Source organism: Epinephelus moara, chromosome 17 (genome assembly GCF_006386435.1).
Source record: "Epinephelus moara isolate mb chromosome 17, YSFRI_EMoa_1.0, whole genome shotgun sequence".
NCBI classification, from domain to species: Eukaryota; Metazoa; Chordata; class Actinopteri; order Perciformes; family Serranidae; genus Epinephelus; species Epinephelus moara.
In genome coordinates, this window is record NC_065522.1 from 7,294,412 (window position 1) to 7,316,163 (window position 21,752).

Genomic DNA, 21,752 nt, shown 5'->3' on the forward strand with positions numbered 1-21,752 from the left:
TTGTACATATATAGACATAATTGCCCAAAATGTCTGTATAATCAAATCTGGGGTTATGATACTCGGTGTGGGTCATACACATTTTTGAGTTTTATTTCAAGGATTCTGTGCCTTCACTGGAAAAAAGGCTCCAGGTTAAAACAAAGAGTCTAACTACTAGAGAGGTTTATGAGCTACGAATCACGTACTGTGTCTTAGTGTAAAATTGTCGAGATCATGAGCTGATGTGTGTATCACAAGCTGTTTCATCCTATCTGATGGTTTGCAAGTTGATTAACTCCATGACTGTGGAGTCAAAGGATATTAGTGTGTTGTTAATTCGCCTTGAGACACAGCAGTGAGACATCTAATCATCCAACATCATCCATTTATTTCAGACTGAAACAGACCTTGAAATAATAGCATAAATTCAAGTATCTATATACGTGTTTTGAATAAGTACTGCATATTGAAAGTTTAGGCAACAAAGGCAAAGTTCACGCCAGATCTGAATGGAGACCAGTCTTACCGGATATTTCTCTAGGGGATCGATGAGCAGGGCATCTCCAAAGATGGTCCTGCAGTACTCTGCCATTTTGGCCTGTTGCTTGGCCCTGACAGAACAAGACACACAGGTTAGTTTATTAGCCCTTGAATTAAAGGTCCCGTATTATGCTCATTATCTGTAATTCTGGTTTCTGCTAGAACATATTAACATGCTTTAAAAAAAAACACATTATTGTTCTCACATTGTCTGCCTGAATGTTCATCTATTCACCCTCCGTCTGAAATGCTCTGTTTTAGCGCCTGTCTCTTTAAACACCCCTCCTAAAAGCTCAGTCTGCTCATTTGCATCTGCGCTCTCAGCATCTCTGCACCATCATTGCAGCTGGGGAATGACTGTAACAGCAGTCTACCACCATTTTCGACCTTTATAGACCGGTCAATATAGTATAGTTGTGACATCACAACTTCACTAAAGTCCTGATGGTTCGTTTAAAGGCACAGTTTCTGAATATAGACTGTGGACAGTTCTCTGTGAATTGAGTGTTTTGATGCTTTCAAAGTATTATATAACACCTATACCTGCTTTTTAATAAAAAAAAAGACATATATGGGACTTTTAGAACAAGTCTTCAAGCATCCACGTTTTAGGACAAATACTTTAATACAAGCCTTGATTTTTACATCTGGTCTGGTTATGAATACATCAGACTAACCTGCAAAGTGTTACAAAGACTCAAAAAAGTCTGAGACAAAATAAATGATGAATCCATGTGCTGACTTACGAATCTACGTGGTTTTCAAAGGACAGGATGAGGGGGTATGGTGAGGTCTTGAAAGCACTCTCTGCTATCGCCTCGATCACCTCCTACAGTCAGGGAAAAAATCAGAACATTAAAAGGAGCTCCTCTGAATGAAATCTCCAAATACATGCTAAAAGAAAGAGGTCAAAAAATGCAATAAAAGCCCAAAATACTGAACAGATTTTTGCTTTTGGCAACAGGTCATGGCACTGCCACCACCCTCTGCCACAACACTAATAAAGACACTGAGTGTTTGTTCAAACTGTCGGTGGTTGCTGCCTCCATATTAAAAATATCTGAATCCACTGCACAAAGAATTTACTGACCAAACCGCACAAATTCACCAAGGGTCAGAGGTCCACACACCATGGTCCCTTAATACTTATTAGATTTTTTAACAGTTAGAAGAGGAAAAATAGCATCTCAGCTTGTCATAAACTATCAAATACATTTATAAAGCAGACCTCTAAACCCTAACGCCTCCATAAACATAAACATATGGTACATTCCTGTGTCTAGATGTAAAACTTTCACGAGTTGGTGATTTATGAATCACTTTTATATGGTGCCAGTCATATATAAAATGTAAAAACAGACATTTATGTGAGGAAAAAAAACTGCTGCAGTACATTAAATGTTACATGAGAGCAATGACTTACACAAACTCAGCCTGACCATGCTGTCACAATTTAATTAGACAAAAAACCTAATAATCACGGGTAACTGAATGCCAAAAAGCAGTAACCTTAAATGGGATCTCAGTGGTCATGGTGAATCCGTGGGTGATGTAGGGCTCCTCATCTTGCGGCCGGCCTTTCCAGCAGTCCAGCTCTACACAGCGACAGCCGGTCAGCAGCACCTGCCTGTACATCTCCACTGACGACAGACCGGTCAGCTGACCCACTGCGGGCAAACAGACGAAGGGAGGCAAAGATATATTATAAAGCTAGACATTCCAATGAAGCAAGTTTGTCTTCTTTGCTTTGAGGTATTTGCACTTTGTTAGCATGTTTTTACCTGTGAGGTATGTGTTGTGCGAGGAATTGATAAAGTAGTGGGACAGCGGTTGGTTCATATCGTCGATGAGGTCCAGCCTCTCAGGAGGTACGATGGTGTTTTCCTCTCCTCCCAGGTACCGACTGAAAGCCTGCAAACTGATCTGGTCTGCATGAGAGAGGGGGAGAGAAGGAAAGGACGTGTTTACGGACTCCAAAAAAGGTCAGACTTGTTTTTGACAGTCGGACCAGCATCTGCTCACGGCAATCAGAATAATTGATTTGATTTGAAGGGCAAGGACTGCAACACACCATGCTAAATGCGAGCTCTAGCAGTAAACTGGCCAGAGGAGCAAAAGGCCTCTGTTTTCAGACGTCAACACACTGGCTTAGTTCTAAACACTGTGGGCTGTACGGTGGATCATCTTACAGATTTTGGCTTAACGGTGACCTAGCAGAGTGGCTTACGGCAGCCAGGGCTCTGCTCACTCTGTAGTTTTACAGTTGATCCACAGCAACACATGTGGAGGATATTTCATCAAATTCACAAATGATTCCCACATTCTGGGTGTTACAGAGAAAGGAAATGGATGTGGGCTCGGTCAGTCCACGGCCAAGGATTTTAGAAAAAGACACCCTGCTGCAATAAAAGATCAGGAAATCAATTTGACCTATAAACCTCTAATTCTCTGAGTACTGCTGCAGCTGATAAACCTTGCTTTGAGACAAACTGATACAATCTAAACAAGGATACAGCTGCACGTACACTGAACTCTTGTTATCTACCAAAACAATATTATTTTATGTGACTGTGACATCTTTTGGTGCGGTTATTTGACTCAGCAGCTCAAAAAGGTCAGTGTATTCTGGTCACTTCCTTGGATGGTCTTCGGGGAAAACATTAAAAGGCAAAAGAGCAGAGCTGATTCAGATTTGCTGCAATGATTCACTGAATTACTTCATTACAATATCTCAGCTATGAGGATCACATTCTTGAAGCTGCATCTAAATGCCGACAATGTCAACAGCAAAATATAAAATCAGAGTCACTAACCTCTCTCCAGCTGGCTGGCGTTGGTCTCATATTTCTCCATGATCTGTCGGACCTGCTCTCTCTTCAGCGGGGGGTACAGCACCTCGTTCAGTCTGGAGTCTCGCTGCCTGCGGTTAATGAAGTCCATGAACTGGTCCAGAGAGATGAATGGCTTCCTCTTGGAGCCACTGGAGCAAAGAGAAAAGTGTACTGAATACCATGTGTGTTTGGTCACTTGGTACAGGTTGGGAGCATTACCTAGAATCCTAATAATATTATAGAGCATCATTATTAAAGGATCTAGGGTGGGGGTTGGAATTTTATTCTGGGATTAGAAATGGAAAGTCACAGCAAAGTTTTGTAAAAGCATTATTTGTGTGTCACGTACCTTTCCTCAAAGATGCTTTGTATCTCAGGCCGGAGACTGAGGGTGTCGAGAAACTTCTGGAAGGCCTCCCACGTGAAATCATCTGGCTTGATTCCCTCTGACTGAAAGAGAACAGAGAGGATTGTGTGGCTGTGGATCAGATCCTCCTCTCATTTCCCACTTTGTGTGTTCTTCTATTTCACCAGCAGGAGGCACCAGAGTAAAACAATACAAAGGGAAATGCTGACTGTGCATTTGGCACAAGCTGGTCCCTTATTTAAAAAAAGAAATGTCTTGTGACTCCAAACTGATTTTTAGAAAAGATTCTACCTACTAAAAACACACAAGAAACCTTGTTTTGCTTACAAAACCACAAGCCGGAGGTACCTTACACTGCAGATACAAGCAAAGGCTTTGACAATACAATATGGGACTTAAAAGAATGAATGAAACCTCTAGGAAACCAAATTTGTTAGGAAAAACTGTGTGACTTCTAAATAAATAGCTAGCTTTTGTGTGACTTGAATAGAACAGTTTGACATTTGGGGAAACAGGCTAATTTGCTTTCTTGCTTCAAGATGATATGTTTGATGCCCATTTCGTGTGTATGGTTAATATGAGGGTACTAGGAGCAGCCTAGTTAGTTTAGCTTAGCTTAGCATAGCACAAAGACTGGAGCTAGCTCGCCTTTCTCTGAAACAGCATCTCTGAAGCTCACACACACAACAGGTTATATCTTGTTTGTGTAACCAGGACAAAAACTAAAACTTCAAAACTTGTGGCTCTTGAGGACAGTTAATCAAAATGTCACATTTTAAAGCTAATGTCTGCCTGCAGCCTTTTTTTGCCTCCCTTACATTGCAAAGGCATGCAAAGAATGCTTTGCAGCACTCCGGGGTGAGAATTGATTGCAACTACTCGAATCTCATGTATGAACCAAAACATGTGCATATCTTGAGAAGCCCTGTGGTCAGTGATCGCTTTTGATGATTACCCTGTTATTGACGAGGCCACACTGCTCCAGAGCCGTCTCCACTCTCTTCTTATCCGAAAACATCTTGAGAATACTGAAAGACGGACAGAGAGTTTGGAGAGATAACAGTCACTGTTCAAAGGGGTTTTTTTATATCATGGCTGACTGAGTCAAACCATTCACAGATCAAAGTTTATTGTTCTCAACATTAAATTCAAACACTGTCAGCAGAGTCTGATAGGATTACACTGACATGAGTAAGCAGAGATAAACCAGAGGTGAACTTAAGAGGAGAGAAAATGAAAGAGAGACAGCAAAGAGGAAAGGAAAGAAGAAGTGGGCACTGGCGTTTTAAATTCTGTACAAAGTTTAAAAAGTGGTTGATGTGCGTTTCTCACTTCTTCACGGGAATCTTCCCATCCTGATTCACCTGCAGCTTTAACTTAGTGTACCTGAAACACACACAGAGAGGCTTTAAAAACATTGATCTGAGGCTCCCTGATATCAAGATAAGACATGTACAGCTTCTTACGCTTTGAGGAGGAACGTGTGCCGTGATGCATTCTGGGAAAGTATGTTTGTGGCCAAAGTGAACAGCTCATCTGTCCAAATCTGGAAAAAACACACACGAGATGATAACACAGGGTTGTTTGACTGTTCGTCGGATGTCAATTTAGTGAAACAGTTTCTATATACAACACACACGCAGAGGAAAAAAATCCCTCTTTACAACTCCTAAACACACACACGCCTCTATGTCAACATCGTAAAGTGAGTAATCAGCATATGGCCTGAGAAAAGACGCAAACGAGAGAGGGGGATACATACGAAAGATGGATGGAAAGATGACAGGAATCAAGGAAGAAAAATTAAAGTCCCCCCTCCATTCAAAAAATTTTTTTTAGTATGTTTATGTGCCTAAAAATGTCTGACCTTGGCTATACTGACTTGTGTCTGTGCAGAGTTTATCACTAGAGAAGCATTTTCGCATTCCTCTACTGAGGGGGATATAAATGTACGTATAAAGTGTATAAATGTACGTCGAGCAAGTTAGAGTAGGTACATCACTAACACGAAAGCCAATTGCTGTCTTATACGTAAGCACATAACTATAGGGGAACAAACTTTGACATAACGATGGTAAAGAAACCTGAAACCTCCAGCACAGAGTGGACTTGTCAGAGAGCCAGCGTTAGCATTAGCATAGTCAAAGTTTTGACAGCAAACATGGTAGAGTGCACGGTTTTTGGATGTAAACCAGACCTTGGAGCGTCCTTGAAATATCTACCAAAAACCCCATCATAGCACATGTACCTGTATGTTTCACAAACACTAATGCTGAGTCAGCAACTGCCAGTTAGCCTACAAGCTAACAAGCTAACAAACAGAACAAATAGTACTGCAGATACTAACAAGACATAACACGCTGTTACGTATGCTAGTCACCAATTTTGGTCAGTCATGGTCAGATAGCTGAATCTCTTGTGTTTCTCCTAATGCTGTGTTCACACTACAGGTGACAACGCAACTGTGTGACAAGCTACATTATCACAAAGTCTCAGTTTAAGTGTCGCTAAAACACTCATTGTTGTCACAGGCTTGTGTATGTTTGCTACTTGCCAAAAAGCACCTGGACAAAATGTCATCCTAAGTTTGTATCTGTTCAAAAAAATATCAGTGCTCATTAACTACAAATGAACCCTATTCTAATATCACATTTCGCAGCCCTGTTGCATCCCTGCGTGCACGGCAATGCACATAAAGCTAGCATAGCAACGGCTGACTAAGCTAAGTAACACAGTACCACAGCTAGAACCAAAAACATTTGATTGGTTGACGCTTCACCGCATCATTGGAACACTAAAAAGTTAAGGCCAGCTCATCTTTAATTTGTAGCACATCACGCCTGTCCACAGGGACAAGTGTCGGACGTCAGTTTGTCTTCATGTCACCACCTGCTTTCGTTGAAAATGACTTGTAACCTGTTGCTGTGTCGCTCATAGTGTGATAGCAGCATAAGGCTAACGCTAGTCATTTTCAAGCGTTGGAGAAAGCAGAAAGTGAACGCAAAACCTACCACAAGCAGCAGTTTTGGCGAATTAAAGGCAAGTATAAGAAAGGTAAAGAGGATATGGGATGCTAGTGGTTTCCATGGTTACCTTGGCTGTATCTTCCTGCATCGCCTGGAAGTTGTGGAAGGAGATGTTGACCAGGTCATTGCCATGGACGACAGTTACCAGCTTCCCTTCGACATTGTCACCCTTGCCGAAGCCAAGCACCTCCCGCAGCTTCGGGTCCTGACACATACACACACACACACACACACACACACACACACACACACACACACACACACAAACTTTTATACTTACATACTTTTTAGGACACTGAATATAAGCATGACACATACAGAATAATGACTTGTGCATACAAACTCTCCAGCCTTCCTGCTCCTTGTCCATCTCTCTGCCTCTTGAGAACAGTAAATGTGATGCATATGGTGTAGCACTCTGATCTAATTAACCAAATGACTCTTTCCTCCTTTAAAGACCACTCTTTCTCTGCCACCAACTCTCTCTAGCACTCAGTGTTTCTCCATCAATTATGCATCCTCTCCATCACTCCCTCTCTATCACGTCTCTCTTTCATTTCAGTTAAACAAATTAACTCGGATGACTGTTTATCAAGAAAATATTGCCAAGGCACTGCATAAAATGTACTTTGTAATCAAGCGGCAAGGGAGAGTTTAAAGGATCAGTGCACTCAAACTATGAAACAAGAAAATCAAAGGCAACACAACAGTGTCCACGTGACTTGAGATAATACACAGACCTCAGTATTTTCTTTGGAACTCCTTTCTACCAAAGAAACAGTCCTCATAAAACTGTTGACAGTGTGTTCTGTGGACTTTCCAGGGCAACAGGAACATAAATATTGGTGAACTTTCCCAACCTGCATTAACAGAATTTTTGGCCTTCAAGCCACAAATAAGAACATCAATATTATTATCATCTTATAAAGTTGACATGGTGTACTTGTTATCAGTTGCTTATTTACAGATCAAGATCATTAATTTAGGGTCACTTTTCTGCCTATCTGACAAAAACTAAGTAATAGTCACTAGTAGTTAGCTCAGACTTGGTCTCCACCAACTTCTGAGGGAAATATATCACTTTTTAGCTGCTAAATACTTCACTACATTCGCGAGGTAGTCACTGACATCATCTGTCTGCTATCTCAAAACCTGGGCAAACCAAACCACAGCTATCTGTGTGGCTAGATTCCATTCGTGATAAGTGAGAAGATGTGTCTTTTTGTAAATTGGGTGAACTGGCCCTTTAAGAATTTAAACCACTCTGATATGACTTTTTTTTGTTTGCCTTTCTTTTTCTGAACACCACATTTCAACATTACCTAGAAGTCTTAAAGGCACACTTCATCACTACATCACAACCACAAAATTCACTTTTTACATTACAACCCTAAAGGTCACACTGTGTATACTCCTGAACGTGCAGTTTTTCTTACATAATAACTGCGGCTTTACTGCGGTTATTGATGAATAGTACTCAATTAAAAGCAGCACCAAATTTCATTGTTCATTAGTTTGATTATAGATTGTAAGTAGAGTAATAATGTAAACTTCTGTTGCAACAAACTGTCTTCTGGTATTTTCACCAATTTGACCCAAAAGTCTGCACCATGTCAACACGTTAACACTGCGGCTTTATATTAGCGTCTCTGTCGGCAAGATCTACGCTCTTACACAATGACTTCCTCGCCAACAGTCACTGGTTATATCACTTCCTGTCTGACGGCCCATCTGGCAGCAGGCTCATTAGCGCCCTGTCACCTTTGCACTGTCAGCTGAGAGAGGAGACACACACATCTTTTGGTGACAGTCACACTTGAGCATCACAATTCTGGTCAGAGGACAAAGTTATCAACAGCAGGAGGTGACAGCTTCTCTCTGTCATTCTCTCTCTCTCACACACACACACACACACACACACACACACACACACACACACACACACACACACTACTGACCTTTGGTAGTTTGGCGTATTTTGCTGTTCTGGTGTCCCTGATGGTGCTGATGTCAAGGAGCTCCACCTCCTGAAAGACAGACAGATAGATGTCAGTCACTTCATGAGTAGCAGAGTGTGTGTGGGACAACAATTCAACATTAGCATCAGTAATTGCTAAATATATGTATATGTTAGTGTGGTATATTATTCAGCATCACTGTGGGAAAGAAGGGAAACAGTGGGATTAGTTGGTTCATCTCATTTTTTTAAAAACCTAAACCATCATACCTGTGCCACGCCAGCAGTGTTGTTGTAAGGATGGTGGTGTTGTGTGGTTGGTCTGTCCACTATTTTGGTCCAGACTGAAATATCTCACTAACTATAGGATGGTTTGCCACAAAACTTTGTACGGACAGACATTCATAGTTCCCAGAAAATGTCCTTGACTGACTTTGGTGATGCTTTTAACAGGTTTTAAGTGAAGTCTTTTGAAAACTATGGACTGGATTGCCATCGCATTTGATACAGACTTTTATTTCCCCTCCAGGTAAAACTGTAATCGCTTTGGTGACCCCTTAACTTTCTGTACATCACCATCAATAGGTGAAAATTTGACCAAATACAAACAGAGGTCACATTAACCAAATACCAAATATACCAAATATGTTTGTCATTTTGATGGTTTAACTTTAGGTTACTTTAAGTGATTTACACCCCTTTACAGTTGGTAGTGTGTGCATATTAATTAGCTATCGTCTAGTCTTGTCTTTGCCTTTGTCTGCATGACCTCGTCTTCTTGCTGACTTTAGCCATCACACATACCACTGCAAAATGTCATGTTTTCAAAGTGTCTCTGCAAAGTCTCTGTCTGTTTATCTTTTCTCTCCGTGCCCTTAATGTATAATCCATAAGGTTGTTGTTGCATATTAATTATTAAAAATATTATTACATATTATTATAAAATAAATATGATAAGCTACTGTTAATGCATTAAACTAAGACAGTGAACATGGAAAAAAACATGATGTTGGCAGTTAGCTTAAAGCACCACTATGTCTCAGCAGTGGTGTCTCACAGAGCTGCTGGCATTGCTGTGCACTCTCAGTCCTGCTGTGAATCTACCTGTATGAAATATAGATTGAGTTTGTAGCTGTTTTCTACAGCTCAACCTTAATGTAAATAATGAAACATGTACAGAAAATAGTGAATAGTTTGCAGTTTATGTAGCGAGCAGGAATCCTGACGAACAAACGTGTTTTTGGTGTGTTTATACTCCATGTAACCTCTCTCCTCCTTCCATTAAATCCACTTTTATCAGACTCCCCTGCGTCTCTAGACATAAAACACAACCACTGACATGTGAACTCAGCGTGTTTGTGTGAGACAGTGGAAAACAAAACTTCTGCAGAACTCTGCACAAACACTTATTATATCTTAGACACATCTTTGGAGTAGATTTGCATGACTGATGCCGCAAAAACAAATATGCATGCGTGTACATATGCATGTACACACATGCAAACATATACAAACAAGCCAAATACACAAAGAGATGATAGGAAAATTGTTGTACCACATAACAGCGAGCAAGGACTCAACGGCACCCTTAACCTGAAGGATAGCGTGGTTTGGAAGTGAGGGCGAAGCAAGAGACAAAAATGGGAGGGAGGGATGGATGAGAGGAGGAGAGTGTGGTCATAAACCGAGCCATAAACACAGAGGAGGACGCACAGTAAATATTTGTTTAGCCCTGCACTCATTCCCTAAGCTTTCCTACTACATCCGTGTCACTCATGTGACATCTTTTTCTCCATCTCTGTGTGACTCTGCTGTGACATTGAGTGCATTTTAAGGACACAATTTACATTTTCCCCCCTGTCTTAAGATGTTTTATTAATGAAAAAAAAACATGACATGTTTATGTCTCTTCCCTGTCTGAGTCTGTGACTGTTTCCTTGCCCTTGTTTTACCCATGTTCTCCCCATATTCCCTTTCCAAAAATAACAGTAAAGACAAACTCATAAAGTCACTATCCTTGGCTTAACTATTGAAACGCATGTCTTCCTCATTTCTTCCTTCGTTACTTCACTCTGGCTGTGATGTCATCGCCCTGCTGTCTGTCCGCTCCCCTGGGATTGGCCGCGAGTAATAAAGGTCAGCAACGTTGGACCAATTGGATTAAACTCTGCCTCAAACTTTGTCCTCTGATTGGCCTGTGGAGAATAACTTACTTCCTGGGGGAATAAACCACTTCTGGGTCTGTAGGACACACAGACATATGTGCACACACACACCTCCTCTCCCACAGGCCGTGGTTTCATTCTGCCATTGCCATGGTGACTCCTTGGAGACCACAGTAATGAGACTACAACTTTGTCTGCCGCCTGTGTGTGTGTGTGTGTGTGTGTGTGTGTGTGTCTGTCTCTAAGAGTTCACATTTTCTCACTGGCTAGTAATGTTAAACACACACACACTGCAAAGACGCAGCAATAAACAGACAGGCATATCCTCGACATGCACGTCCTGACTTGTGAACAATCCTGACCTGTTGCACAAGACAGGGTGTATGTGTAGGTGTGTGCATGTGGAAAAGCCTTGTAAGTCAGCCCACATTAGATGCATGCAACACAGAAGCGTGAGCAATTCTTCACAAGCAACTCTTCACTCAAGTCGAGTACAAATGTGTCAGCATGTGATCAGAGAGGTGTGTGAATGCCAAGTGAAATGTGTGTGTTTTGGCACACGGTTGCGTATCTGAGTGCACAACGTGGTGCGTGTGTCCGCGTGAAGGTCGGTCATCTCCGAGAGCACATTCCTAACATATTCCGCCCTTCTGCTCAGTTAGCGTGTGTGTATCTGTGTGTTTCAGTGTGTAATATTTAGCTAGTCGTGGCAGCTGTAGCGCTCCATTCATCTCTCGGTGCTAAGCTCAAACACAGCTCACTCCATTTATCACTTCAGACTGGGCTGCAGGCTCATTATTGCTCCAAATGAGTGTGGGTGAGAGTTTTCCGGGAGTCATGTTGTGATAAAGTGCTATCATTTACTTTAATTTACCATTTTTGGTAGACCGGAGAAGTTTCCCTCAGCATGCCTCGTGTACTTCTGCCTCAGCTAGCGACTTCCTATATTTTCCAGAGTACACTTCCTTTCCACTTCTACAGAATGTCGTTGCCTGTCGTTGCACTCAGCTGTTGATTACATGGGCAGGGAGTGTTTCTAGTTGAGAAAAACTGTATTGCACCATTTATTCAAAACAATGCATGTGCTGCTGCAATGAACTCTGGTCTACTGTGTATAGAAGAGGCTCATCCTCCCTCTTTGGCCCTAAGGAAGCAATACTAACACCACTACTGTTGATGGTTTAGATTAGACTCTTTTTTATGCCATCATCCACAGAAAGACTGATGGTGGCGTATCATATACTATTTAGTCTTTTATAGGGCCAGGTATCAATACTCAAGACCTTTAAGGTATTGACCAATATAACCAAGTAACAAGTAGTATTACAACTTCTCCAGTCAAACGATATCTGCATAAGATTCTTTTTGTACCCAGATCGAGAAAATATTGCTTGCAGCCAAACAACATAAGCATTCTTTGATGTGATTATGATGGTTTATATGACAGAGTTTGCAGTTCAGCATGCAGAGATGCCACCAAAACATTTAAAAGTATGACTACACTACGTCTGTGGCGTCAGACGAAAATAAATGCCTAAAATTCAGAGAGACTATTTCAAATGAACTACTCCATTGGTATCGGTATAACTTAAAAGTTACAAAATGTAATTTACGTGGTTGTTTATTGGCAAATATCAACTACTGCTTTCATAAATATATATTTACTAAAGTGTAATGCAATTCACATACAAATGGAAGCTTTCTCATAGGCTTAGAATGATTTCTCTATATATACACAGGCAGGGCGCGGTCTGCTGGAGGCTGCCTTCTTGCGTCGCCATATTTAAATACAGTGGCCGAAAGGGATATACGTGCTTCGCCTTTCGCTTTTACCTAGAACTTGCCGTCACTGGAGACGGTTAAGGTGAAGATCAATCTGGGGCGCTTCTGCATGAACCTGCTTTGTACTTTTATGATTCTGTTGCACTTTAAATGTGAAGTTTTAAAGTTTGAAAAACTCGAAAAACTCTGCTGTCTGCGCAAGGCTTTTTGTCCTACGAGGCCACCGTCACTTACCCGACAGGAGGGGTGAGTGAGTGAGCGCGAGTGAGCGCTGCAATCTAGAATTTGACTGCTGATGTCACTGTTACTCACCATTTTTACACACTGAGGCTTTAAGGGTACTGGTATTGTAATTTCTTAAACAATACCCAGCCCTAATCCTGATTTTTTTATTTAGTTAACATGCACAAAATAATGTAAGGAGTGTTTATATTTAAAATAACCAACAATGCTAGCTGTTGGCTAATCGAGTGTATAAAATACCGGACAAACCCATACTGGGTGCTGAATGTACTGAAGCGTCTCCATCTTATCATCAGTAATGGAAGATAATGGCAAAAACCCAATCATTTCAGCATGTAGACTATTATTAGATTGTTTATGATCATGTCTTTGAGTACAGTTGAGTCAGGGACTGGGTCTATCGGAGTGCTTCAGATAGAACATTTGGGTTTCTCCAAACCAAGGTAAGGGCTTATTCAGGTCTCTAAGATGATGAGATGTTTACATGTTCAAGACATAACTAGAATACTCCAAAATCCTGAACAGGGTAACAGTGTGAATGTAAACCCACTTACTGATGCTAAACAATTCAACAAAGTATCTGAAGGTTGACGCATTTCTCTCATGTCATAGTATAAATCATCATATCACCAAAGTGCAGCATCTGAGACATAAATTGAGCCATCATTGTACATTTGGCCACAAGATCAATGCCTGAAACAACAAATTGGGCTCAGAAATACAAGAATGAGACCAGATTTATTAGCTTAGCTGAACTGCTAGTGCTGTTGAGTCAGTTTGAACCTGTGACCTTCAAAAGGTAGGCTACAGGACAGCCTCTAGAAATGCTATTATAGTTATCAGGCAGATACGAGAGGCATTGATTTCTGCACAAAAGCAATAAGTGTTTAAAAAAATTATAATTTCTGTCATAGTATCCTCATGGTAATCTTTTGTGCTGTGCTGCAGTTGCGTGCATGAGTGGTTTGCTATTAGGTTAGACTATATTTAGACACTATACTCAAGTACAGTAAATATTGATGTGCTTTGATTAGGTCCTTGTTCACTTACTGCTTTCCTTCCTTCATTTCTTTGATTGACTCCTTCCTTCCCCTCCTCCCCCCCTGCCCTGCCACTCTCCCCATTCATTTTCTTCAGATTAGAAAATTACGAAAGGGCAGCTAAACAATCAAGAGAGCGCCACTCCTTTCCTGTGACGCGCCTGCGTGTGCGTTTGAAAGATCACCACAGCTAAATATGCCTCGAATGACCAATCACGTCTCCGATCAAATGGCACATGATGACGGCATATGGTAAACTGATCCTCTGGAACACACACACATACACGCCAACACGCACAGTGCCAGGCCAGCATACATCTCCACCCTCTACCGCTTGGCTGTGACCCAACAATCAGTGTGGAGGAGAGGAGAGGAGAGGAGAGGAGAGGAGAGGAGAGGAGAGGAGAGGAGAGGAGGACTTTAAAGGACACAGAAACATCGCAGAAGTAGAACAAAGAGACCTTCAAACTGTTTTACGGCCGCGATGGGAGAGTTGGCAAGATGTTTACAGAAAGAGAAGGAGGGGGACACTTAATACCCATGTGAACATGGGACAGCTCTATAACTCTGTCTCTGTGTCCACTCGTAATATTTCGTCGGCGCACATCAATGAGATAAAGCTCCCTCCTTTATCTGTTTATATCTCTCATTCTTTGTCTTTCCTGTTCCATATTTCTGTGGCCTGGGGAGGGTGAAAATGAAGAGAGAGTAAACATTTTAGCCACTTAGTGGACAGGCTGATCCGGTAGTGATTTGTAATCAGTCAAATATTAGAATCAACACAAAGAAGAAGAAGATTGAAGGGGGAAAGAAACAATTAAACATGAAAGAGAAATTAAATCCAAATGTACAAGGACGGAAAAACATCGTTTATGAGAGGAAAACTGAAAACAGTCAATGAAATGAATGCACGCGTAAACAACATCGTCATACCAAATGTCTCAAAGCGCAAATAAATAAAGGCAGAACATGGCCAAAAACACACAAAACAAAAATAGTTGCAGTCATCATAAATCTCTCACAAAACACAAACAGACACAGATTAGTGGGGCAAACTTACAACACAAACCCACATGCCACCAACACACACACAGAGGAAGACAGGGCATGAAAAGCAGACAAAGAATGCAGGACCAGTGTAGGTGTGTATGTGAGTGTGTGTAGTTTAAAGGAATTGGGGGATAAATATAAAACTGGGGGTCTGGGGTCCCTCCAAAGGAAAGTTTGAGTGCCAAACACTTTCTGGTGAATTTTTAAAGCATCAATTTTTGCCTTTTCTGCATCAATTCATGGTGGAAATGTCTCTGATCTCATCAAAATAAAGTCTATGCCCATGGTTCTGTCCACTTAATATGACGCTAGAGCAAGAAATCAATTACAGATTATCTGAACTACTTTACTTAGAGATGAAACACAGAATGAGTGCACAGGAATGTTGGTGACAAGCCCTCATTTCCCTGCACAGGAAAACTATGATAAGTAGAAAAGCTGAATCAGAAAATCTGTCTTTGAACTCTGATGGATGTTTTAAAGAGACAGTTTGGATAATAATTTCATTCATTTGCCCTTTTGTTTCTGTTTACAACCTGTCTGTTTCTTGCCCCGTGTGACGTAGAAACGATGGCTAAGAATATAAAACAACATTCTACTTGTGATAGACCAGAATTATCCTAATTTCTAAGCTGCTCACACGTGGTGGAAGTTTCATTAGCTGAGTGGAGAGATTAGCGAGGCATTACATTTACACAGAAACACATATTTTGGAGGAAGCATCTGCTCAGACAATAGATGTGATACCGTGCAATGTCTCAGTTCTTCATCCTGGGAAGAACTGAATGTCTATGATGCATGAGTGTGTGTGTGTGTGTGTGTGTGTGTGTGTGTGTGTGTGTGTGTGGAGAGTGAAAGTAAAGACTGCCATGTGCGCTAACAGATAATGTCAACAGAAATTGAAACGTGTGACCGAGCAAGGTAAGGAAACCAGAAGGGAGGAGAAAGAGGGAGGAAGCTGTCACATTATCGACTGACACTCAACTTCCCCTGCAAACCACTCACTGGATGTGTGTGTGCGTGTGTGTGTGTGTGTGTGTGTGTGTATGTGTGCGTGTGCGTGTGCGTATGTGCGTGTGCGTGTGTGTGTGTGTGTGTTATGTAAACCCCCTTGTTCCAAGTTAATTCTTTGTGGATGTTTGACTTGAGCCGGGGAGATAATCTCTATTAGATCTCTACTTATACCTGCCAACAATCCTTCTACTTACAATTCAGCTGGCTCATTTATACACACACACGCGCACGCGCACACACACACACACACACACACACACACACACACAAACAGACACACACACGTGCAGCAGGGAGTACCACAAGTAAAGTTTTAAGAGGCTGCTACTACATTAAAAGCCTGCCGTGTACTCACACCCAGTGTTACCAGTTCAGTTGGTATGGTTCTAGTGTATTTAGGCAGGCTCGTGAAGCCATTCTAAATGCTAATTAAAGATAATTGGCCATTCAATAGAAAATGAATCACCATAAAGATGTTTAAGGCAGATGCCAAGGAAACATGCTGAACATGTAGTGGTGTCAACTTACAAAATATGAAGATTTTCAGCTTTTCTCTAGTTTATATCATTTTAAATTTAATTTGTTTTGGCTGGTTTGACAAAACAAGCAATTTAAAGAAAATCGGACCAGCCTGTATTGTTTCTGTCAAAGCCTGACCTGGCCAGCAGCAGTTATGGGCCTGTGGGAAATCAAAAACCTGAACCCCACTGCAAAAAAATCTGAATATCCCTTTAATATTAGAACATTTATCATAAGCTAAAGTCAACATTACCCTCAGCAGTCAGTTTATGCATTAAAAGAACAATATGGCATTTGGGAAACATGTTCATTAGGTTTCTTGCTGAGAGCTGAATGAGAGGATTGATACCACTCTCATATCTGTACACCGAATACGATGCTACAATCAACAGACTATTAGCTTAGCTCATTGGAGAAATTATTTTTTCCCAAAAAGGGATTAATAAAACAATTCTTAAAGACTGTAAACAGGTGGAAACAGCCAGCAGGGCTCTGTCCAACTGTAATAAAATAAGCCTTGGAAAAACATTGTGCCTAGAAATAGCCCTGCATATAACCCCCCATTAAACCACAAATTGAGGTTTTTATACTTTGTTTTTTGTATGGTTTAAACACGCCAGATATACAAGCTATTTACAACTCAAACCACTTGCACCACTCTTTCTCAAATTGGACTGAAACAATTCAAATCACTTAGACAGCCCCAGCAACTCTCAAGTATGTGGTGACACTGGAGCAGCCCCCTAGGGTGTTTGTTAAAATGACATCGCAGGTAATACCTGAAACACCAGTGTGTGTTTGTTTGTGGTTTCTGTGTGCGTCCCTGCCCCTCAATGTGGTCAAGGAATGTGAAATCAATTCCACACCATTACAGGCTTAATTGGACTTCTGTGGCAACTCAATTACATCCCTGGGGGCGAACGTCTAAAAGCTCAGGTGCTATTGACATGACCTGTGCACCTTAAAGGAAGAGGGGAGGGAAAGACAGGAGGAAGGATAGAAGGAGAGAGGGGGGAATTCAGAGAGAAGGGGAAATGTGAAGGAGGAGGAGGAGGGGGGTGGAAGAGGGGGCAACAAAATTCCCCAGAACCCCCATCTCCCGTGTCTGAGTAACTTCCTGCCCACTTTCCCACGCTAAACGAGAGAAAGGGGGAGATTAGAAGTGTTGTTGCAAGAAATTAAAGAGCAATAACTCTGGTAGGAAGGGACCACATGAGAATATCCATTGATGAGATGAAAAGGAAGAAGGGAGCGGAGGGAGGGGTGGGAAGCAGCGAGATGGAGAAAGATAAGGAGAGAAATGGAGATAGTGAGGTGGCAGAAAAAGAGCGAGAGAAACGATGGAGAGCAGAGAGGGAGGAAATGTCATCCTTCAGTTTATATTAAAGGAACAACTTTTGCCTCATCTCTCTGACGGCTACCAGCTGCCCCTGAGACACAGAGACGCAGGGAAGTAAAAGAGGGAGAAGAAGACAAATTGGAGGTGGATTATGCCGTGTAGAAACAGGGCAAGAGCCAACAGCAAAAGTGATAAAAGAAAGGATAGCCAGAGTAAAACAAAGCGACGGGAGGATTATTCGTAGTGCTGCCAGGTGCATTTTAATTCATCCAGTTGTGGCAGGAGAGACTGCGCATCGCCATGACAGCACTAAATCAAACGGTCCTGTTCGTTTATTGGAGACCGCGTTTTGGCCAACACATCATCTCTACTGGCGACGCCGGTTGCATTATGAATAATGGCAGAAATGTTCTTAAACAGGGAAACAAGGCGAACAAAATCAGGCCTGGTTAGCACCGTTTGGCTGTGCAGTGGAGCCCAGGCTTTACAGTGAGGCTCTTTATAGTCTGACCCAACCACATGCTTACATTCTGTGTCTATTCTCTGTATTTCCTTCCAACGAAGGGAGTGTAAGATGGAGATTTGATTAATAAGGTTAATTGGAAAACCCCAACAAAACATCACCATGATCTGCAACACTGGGCTGCTTTAAAAAAAAAAATATTGAAACTGAAATGCACTTTGATTAGAGGTTTGTCCTCTGAGAAAGCAAAGGATGACTTTTCTCTAAAAAGCAAAAGGTATGAATCTATTCTTTGTGTTTTTTGTTGTTGTTGTTTTTGTTTTGTTTGTATTTTTAACTACAACTCCAATTTCCACAAAGGAAGAATCAACAAGTGTTCCAGTCTAATAAGCACGTTTTCACTCCCAACTCATCAAATACAGCAGCTTGTTCAGTGGCCCTACCCTTCAAACTATGACGCCCTTGGTACCCCTTAAGCATCGGTTTTGGACTTGTCAGTTTCCATGGCAACTTGCCTTTCCAAAATAAACATCCGTGTTCACAGGAAACAAAAGTTTTGTCACCAAAACTGATTTAGGCTGACGTAACAAAACTACTTGTGTGGACATTTGTTAACATGTAAAGCTCAATGTTTAACACCGGACACAAACAGCTGTCTCCTCTGTGAAAGTCCTGTGTTTGATTGACCCATCCATCACAGCTCCCTCCCACCCTGCACAAACTTTCTTGCTCTTTAAATTACTTTATGCAGTGAAGTTACTTGAAAGCGCGATACATTTCATATAGACGCTTAAAGGTACCTTGTGCTCAGACACTGACAGCCACTGACTTAGCTGCCATATTTGACGCCCAAGGAATGAGAACTAGCTGGTTTATTCCTTGTCAACTTGTCAATGTGAAGTGATTGACAGCTCTAGTTTCAGATCAACCTCTTCTGAGAACCCTTTAACCCCTCTCCTCCATTTGTCTCTCTGTTATTTTACCTCCGACAGTGTGTGCATTCGCTAAATACTTAAAACACTGAAATTAGGTTGAAAATGTAAAGTGGGGCTTAAGGAGAGTTTGGCCAGAGCACAGAAAGAGGACACTCACACAGCTGGGTTAGCAGTAGGGTGCAAACATATGTTGTAACAGATGTGTGGATTTGGGATGTGGATCTGGTGTAACCCTCAGCCACTGGCATGCACTTTGTGTTAAGTAATAGGGAACTGGTTTTCCAAACTGGATATTATGAATCCTTAGAGGTCATTAAAGGGGTAACAACAGGTCCCAAACAAAGGGAATACAAGATTTTTAATGTTTTGAATGTAAAGAGTGTATGTTTTTGTCTAAAATGATAGAGTTTTCCCTGGATGGGCAGGCATTAAAACTCTTCGTGCAGGAAATTCTGCTGCAACTCTTTTATTAAATGGGTTTCTGTCATCTAAAGCACATCTATTCTGAGCTCCTGTTGTAGAAAGTGTGTTCAAAGTTTGGAAAGTGGTGAAATATGCACTGTTTAATTAAAGTGACCACTTGGAACACCATGAATTAGCAGCCTGGGAGTATATCTCTCTAAGGTGCTACATCAAACAGCACCAACCATGTTACACTAACATTTGGCGAGGCCTGTATATTACGCTTACAGACTCCTGCTGTCATTACTTTTAAATATTTTCATAACATTCAACCCCTGTGTACCCTTACTCGATTTATGCCTGCAGAACACCCAAGGAATAATAACTTGTATAAGTCAGAGAGCGGAGCTGCACCTCAGTGACTTTAAATACAAATGATCACGTTAACAACAACTTCATCACAAAGTGCAAACCGTGGACAGAATTTAAGAGTCAGGAATGGACAGAAAGACAGTGAGTGAGTGAAAGAGAAAGAAAATCAGTCCAGGCTGGTGCAAGGTTGGGGTGTGTCTCCCTTGTTTCACTGCCAAGCCACTGTGTGCGTGTGTGTGTGTCTGTCTGTCAGCGACAGTTGGTTGTTATCGCCACTGACTCAAGCATCATGGGAAATTCTGAGTACGTGCACACAAACACACGTCAGAGGTCCTGTAAGCCAAACCTCTGGACATTACACAAAGATGGAGAGAGGGAGATAACTGAGAGCAAAGGATGACGGACGGGGGGGGGGGGGGGAGAGAGAGGAGATGACTAAGATTAACGTAGAATGAGGAAAGAAAAGAAATCAGGCACAGCTGACCGGCAGAGCAGGAAGAAGATTGTTCTCAGGACAAGACGAATGAATAATGTTTCAAAGAAAAGGTGTCAGAAAAGAGGTGGTAACTAATGGAACAATGGAAAAAGAGAGAAATATAGATAGAGTTATTTAAGGGGAAATGTTAAACAAAGTGAGGAGAAGGTGACACGAAACAGATGAAGATAAGTGAACAGAAAGGAAACAGATGACGGATGGGATGAGGAGGAACACCTGGAGAAAAGGTGAAAGGACACATGTTCAGATGGATATGTAAAAGGAGGTATGAAATAAACCAGATTGAAGAGGAAATGTTGTAAAACAAGACTGAGAGAAAAGGTGAGACGGAGGCAGGTGGTTTAAATAAAAAGAGAATAATGATGGATGGAACAAGAGAAAAGGCCACAACGTGCTCCTTCAGGCTGCACGTAGGGGGATATCTGAAATGATACTGCAATTGTAGAAATTGCTTTTTCAATATTCCGAATATACACTGGTTTTGAGAGGTGTGGACTCGAGTCACATGACGTGGACTCAAATCAGACTCGGGTCACAAATTTGATGACTTTGGACTTAATAAAATAAAAGAAGACTTGCAACTTGACTTGGACTGTTTAAGTCCAAGTCAAGTTGCAAGTGTGACTTCATTTGGACTTGAGCCTTTTGACCCAAAGATAAAAAGCATATTATTTAAAGCGCTCCACGAATCAGTTAATTCCCAGCAAGTCGAGGGCTAATACCTCAGTTGAGTGAACTACTTTTTCTCCGGTAAGCTACGGGCGATTTCTCAGAGCAGGAGGCTCGTTGACAGTAGTGACACCGTCACATCAGAGCTACAGATGGTCAGCGTTTCACACAACTTCATGTCCAAAAACCTGAACTATCACTTTAATTCCACTTTGTTTGAACCATTCTGCAAGCAGCCAATCAAGTTGCAGGAAAGAACTGACTTGGAACTTGAGTGCAAAGACTTGAGACGTACTTGCAAAACAATGACTTGGACCCACCTTTGCTGGTTTCCTCTATAACTGTGGTTAGACATCAGAGGGGGAGTGTTTCAAAAGTTCTCCAAGAGCCCAGTCCTCAAACTCAAATCCATAGGGGCTGAGCTTTCATGCATATTGGTGCCCGTCCTACATAAAATGCACTGTCAGTGCTGCGTCCTTCTCACCTTGACAGAGAAAGTGGTACTTTCTATCCCCTCATCTCAAGTTAAGCGCTGTTTAAAAAGTTCTTGTGACATTTTT

General features: G+C 41.6%; 1 protein-coding gene across 1 annotated transcript in view; it reads right to left on the reverse strand.

Annotated features, from left to right (window-relative positions):
- plcb3 (phospholipase C, beta 3 (phosphatidylinositol-specific)) overlaps positions 1 to 21,752 on the reverse strand; it is a 54,642-nt gene that overhangs the window by 12,446 nt on the left and 20,444 nt on the right. Inside the window, exons 3-13 of the mRNA XM_050066776.1 lie at positions 8,705 to 8,773; positions 6,814 to 6,951; positions 5,187 to 5,266; positions 5,053 to 5,106; positions 4,676 to 4,748; positions 3,703 to 3,803; positions 3,336 to 3,502; positions 2,304 to 2,450; positions 2,032 to 2,189; positions 1,269 to 1,351; positions 509 to 593 (exon numbers count right to left, since the gene is read on the reverse strand). Coding sequence (XP_049922733.1) covers positions 509 to 593; positions 1,269 to 1,351; positions 2,032 to 2,189; positions 2,304 to 2,450; positions 3,336 to 3,502; positions 3,703 to 3,803; positions 4,676 to 4,748; positions 5,053 to 5,106; positions 5,187 to 5,266; positions 6,814 to 6,951; positions 8,705 to 8,773 — 1,155 coding nt within the window. The remainder of the gene's footprint in view (positions 1 to 508; positions 594 to 1,268; positions 1,352 to 2,031; positions 2,190 to 2,303; positions 2,451 to 3,335; positions 3,503 to 3,702; positions 3,804 to 4,675; positions 4,749 to 5,052; positions 5,107 to 5,186; positions 5,267 to 6,813; positions 6,952 to 8,704; positions 8,774 to 21,752) is intronic.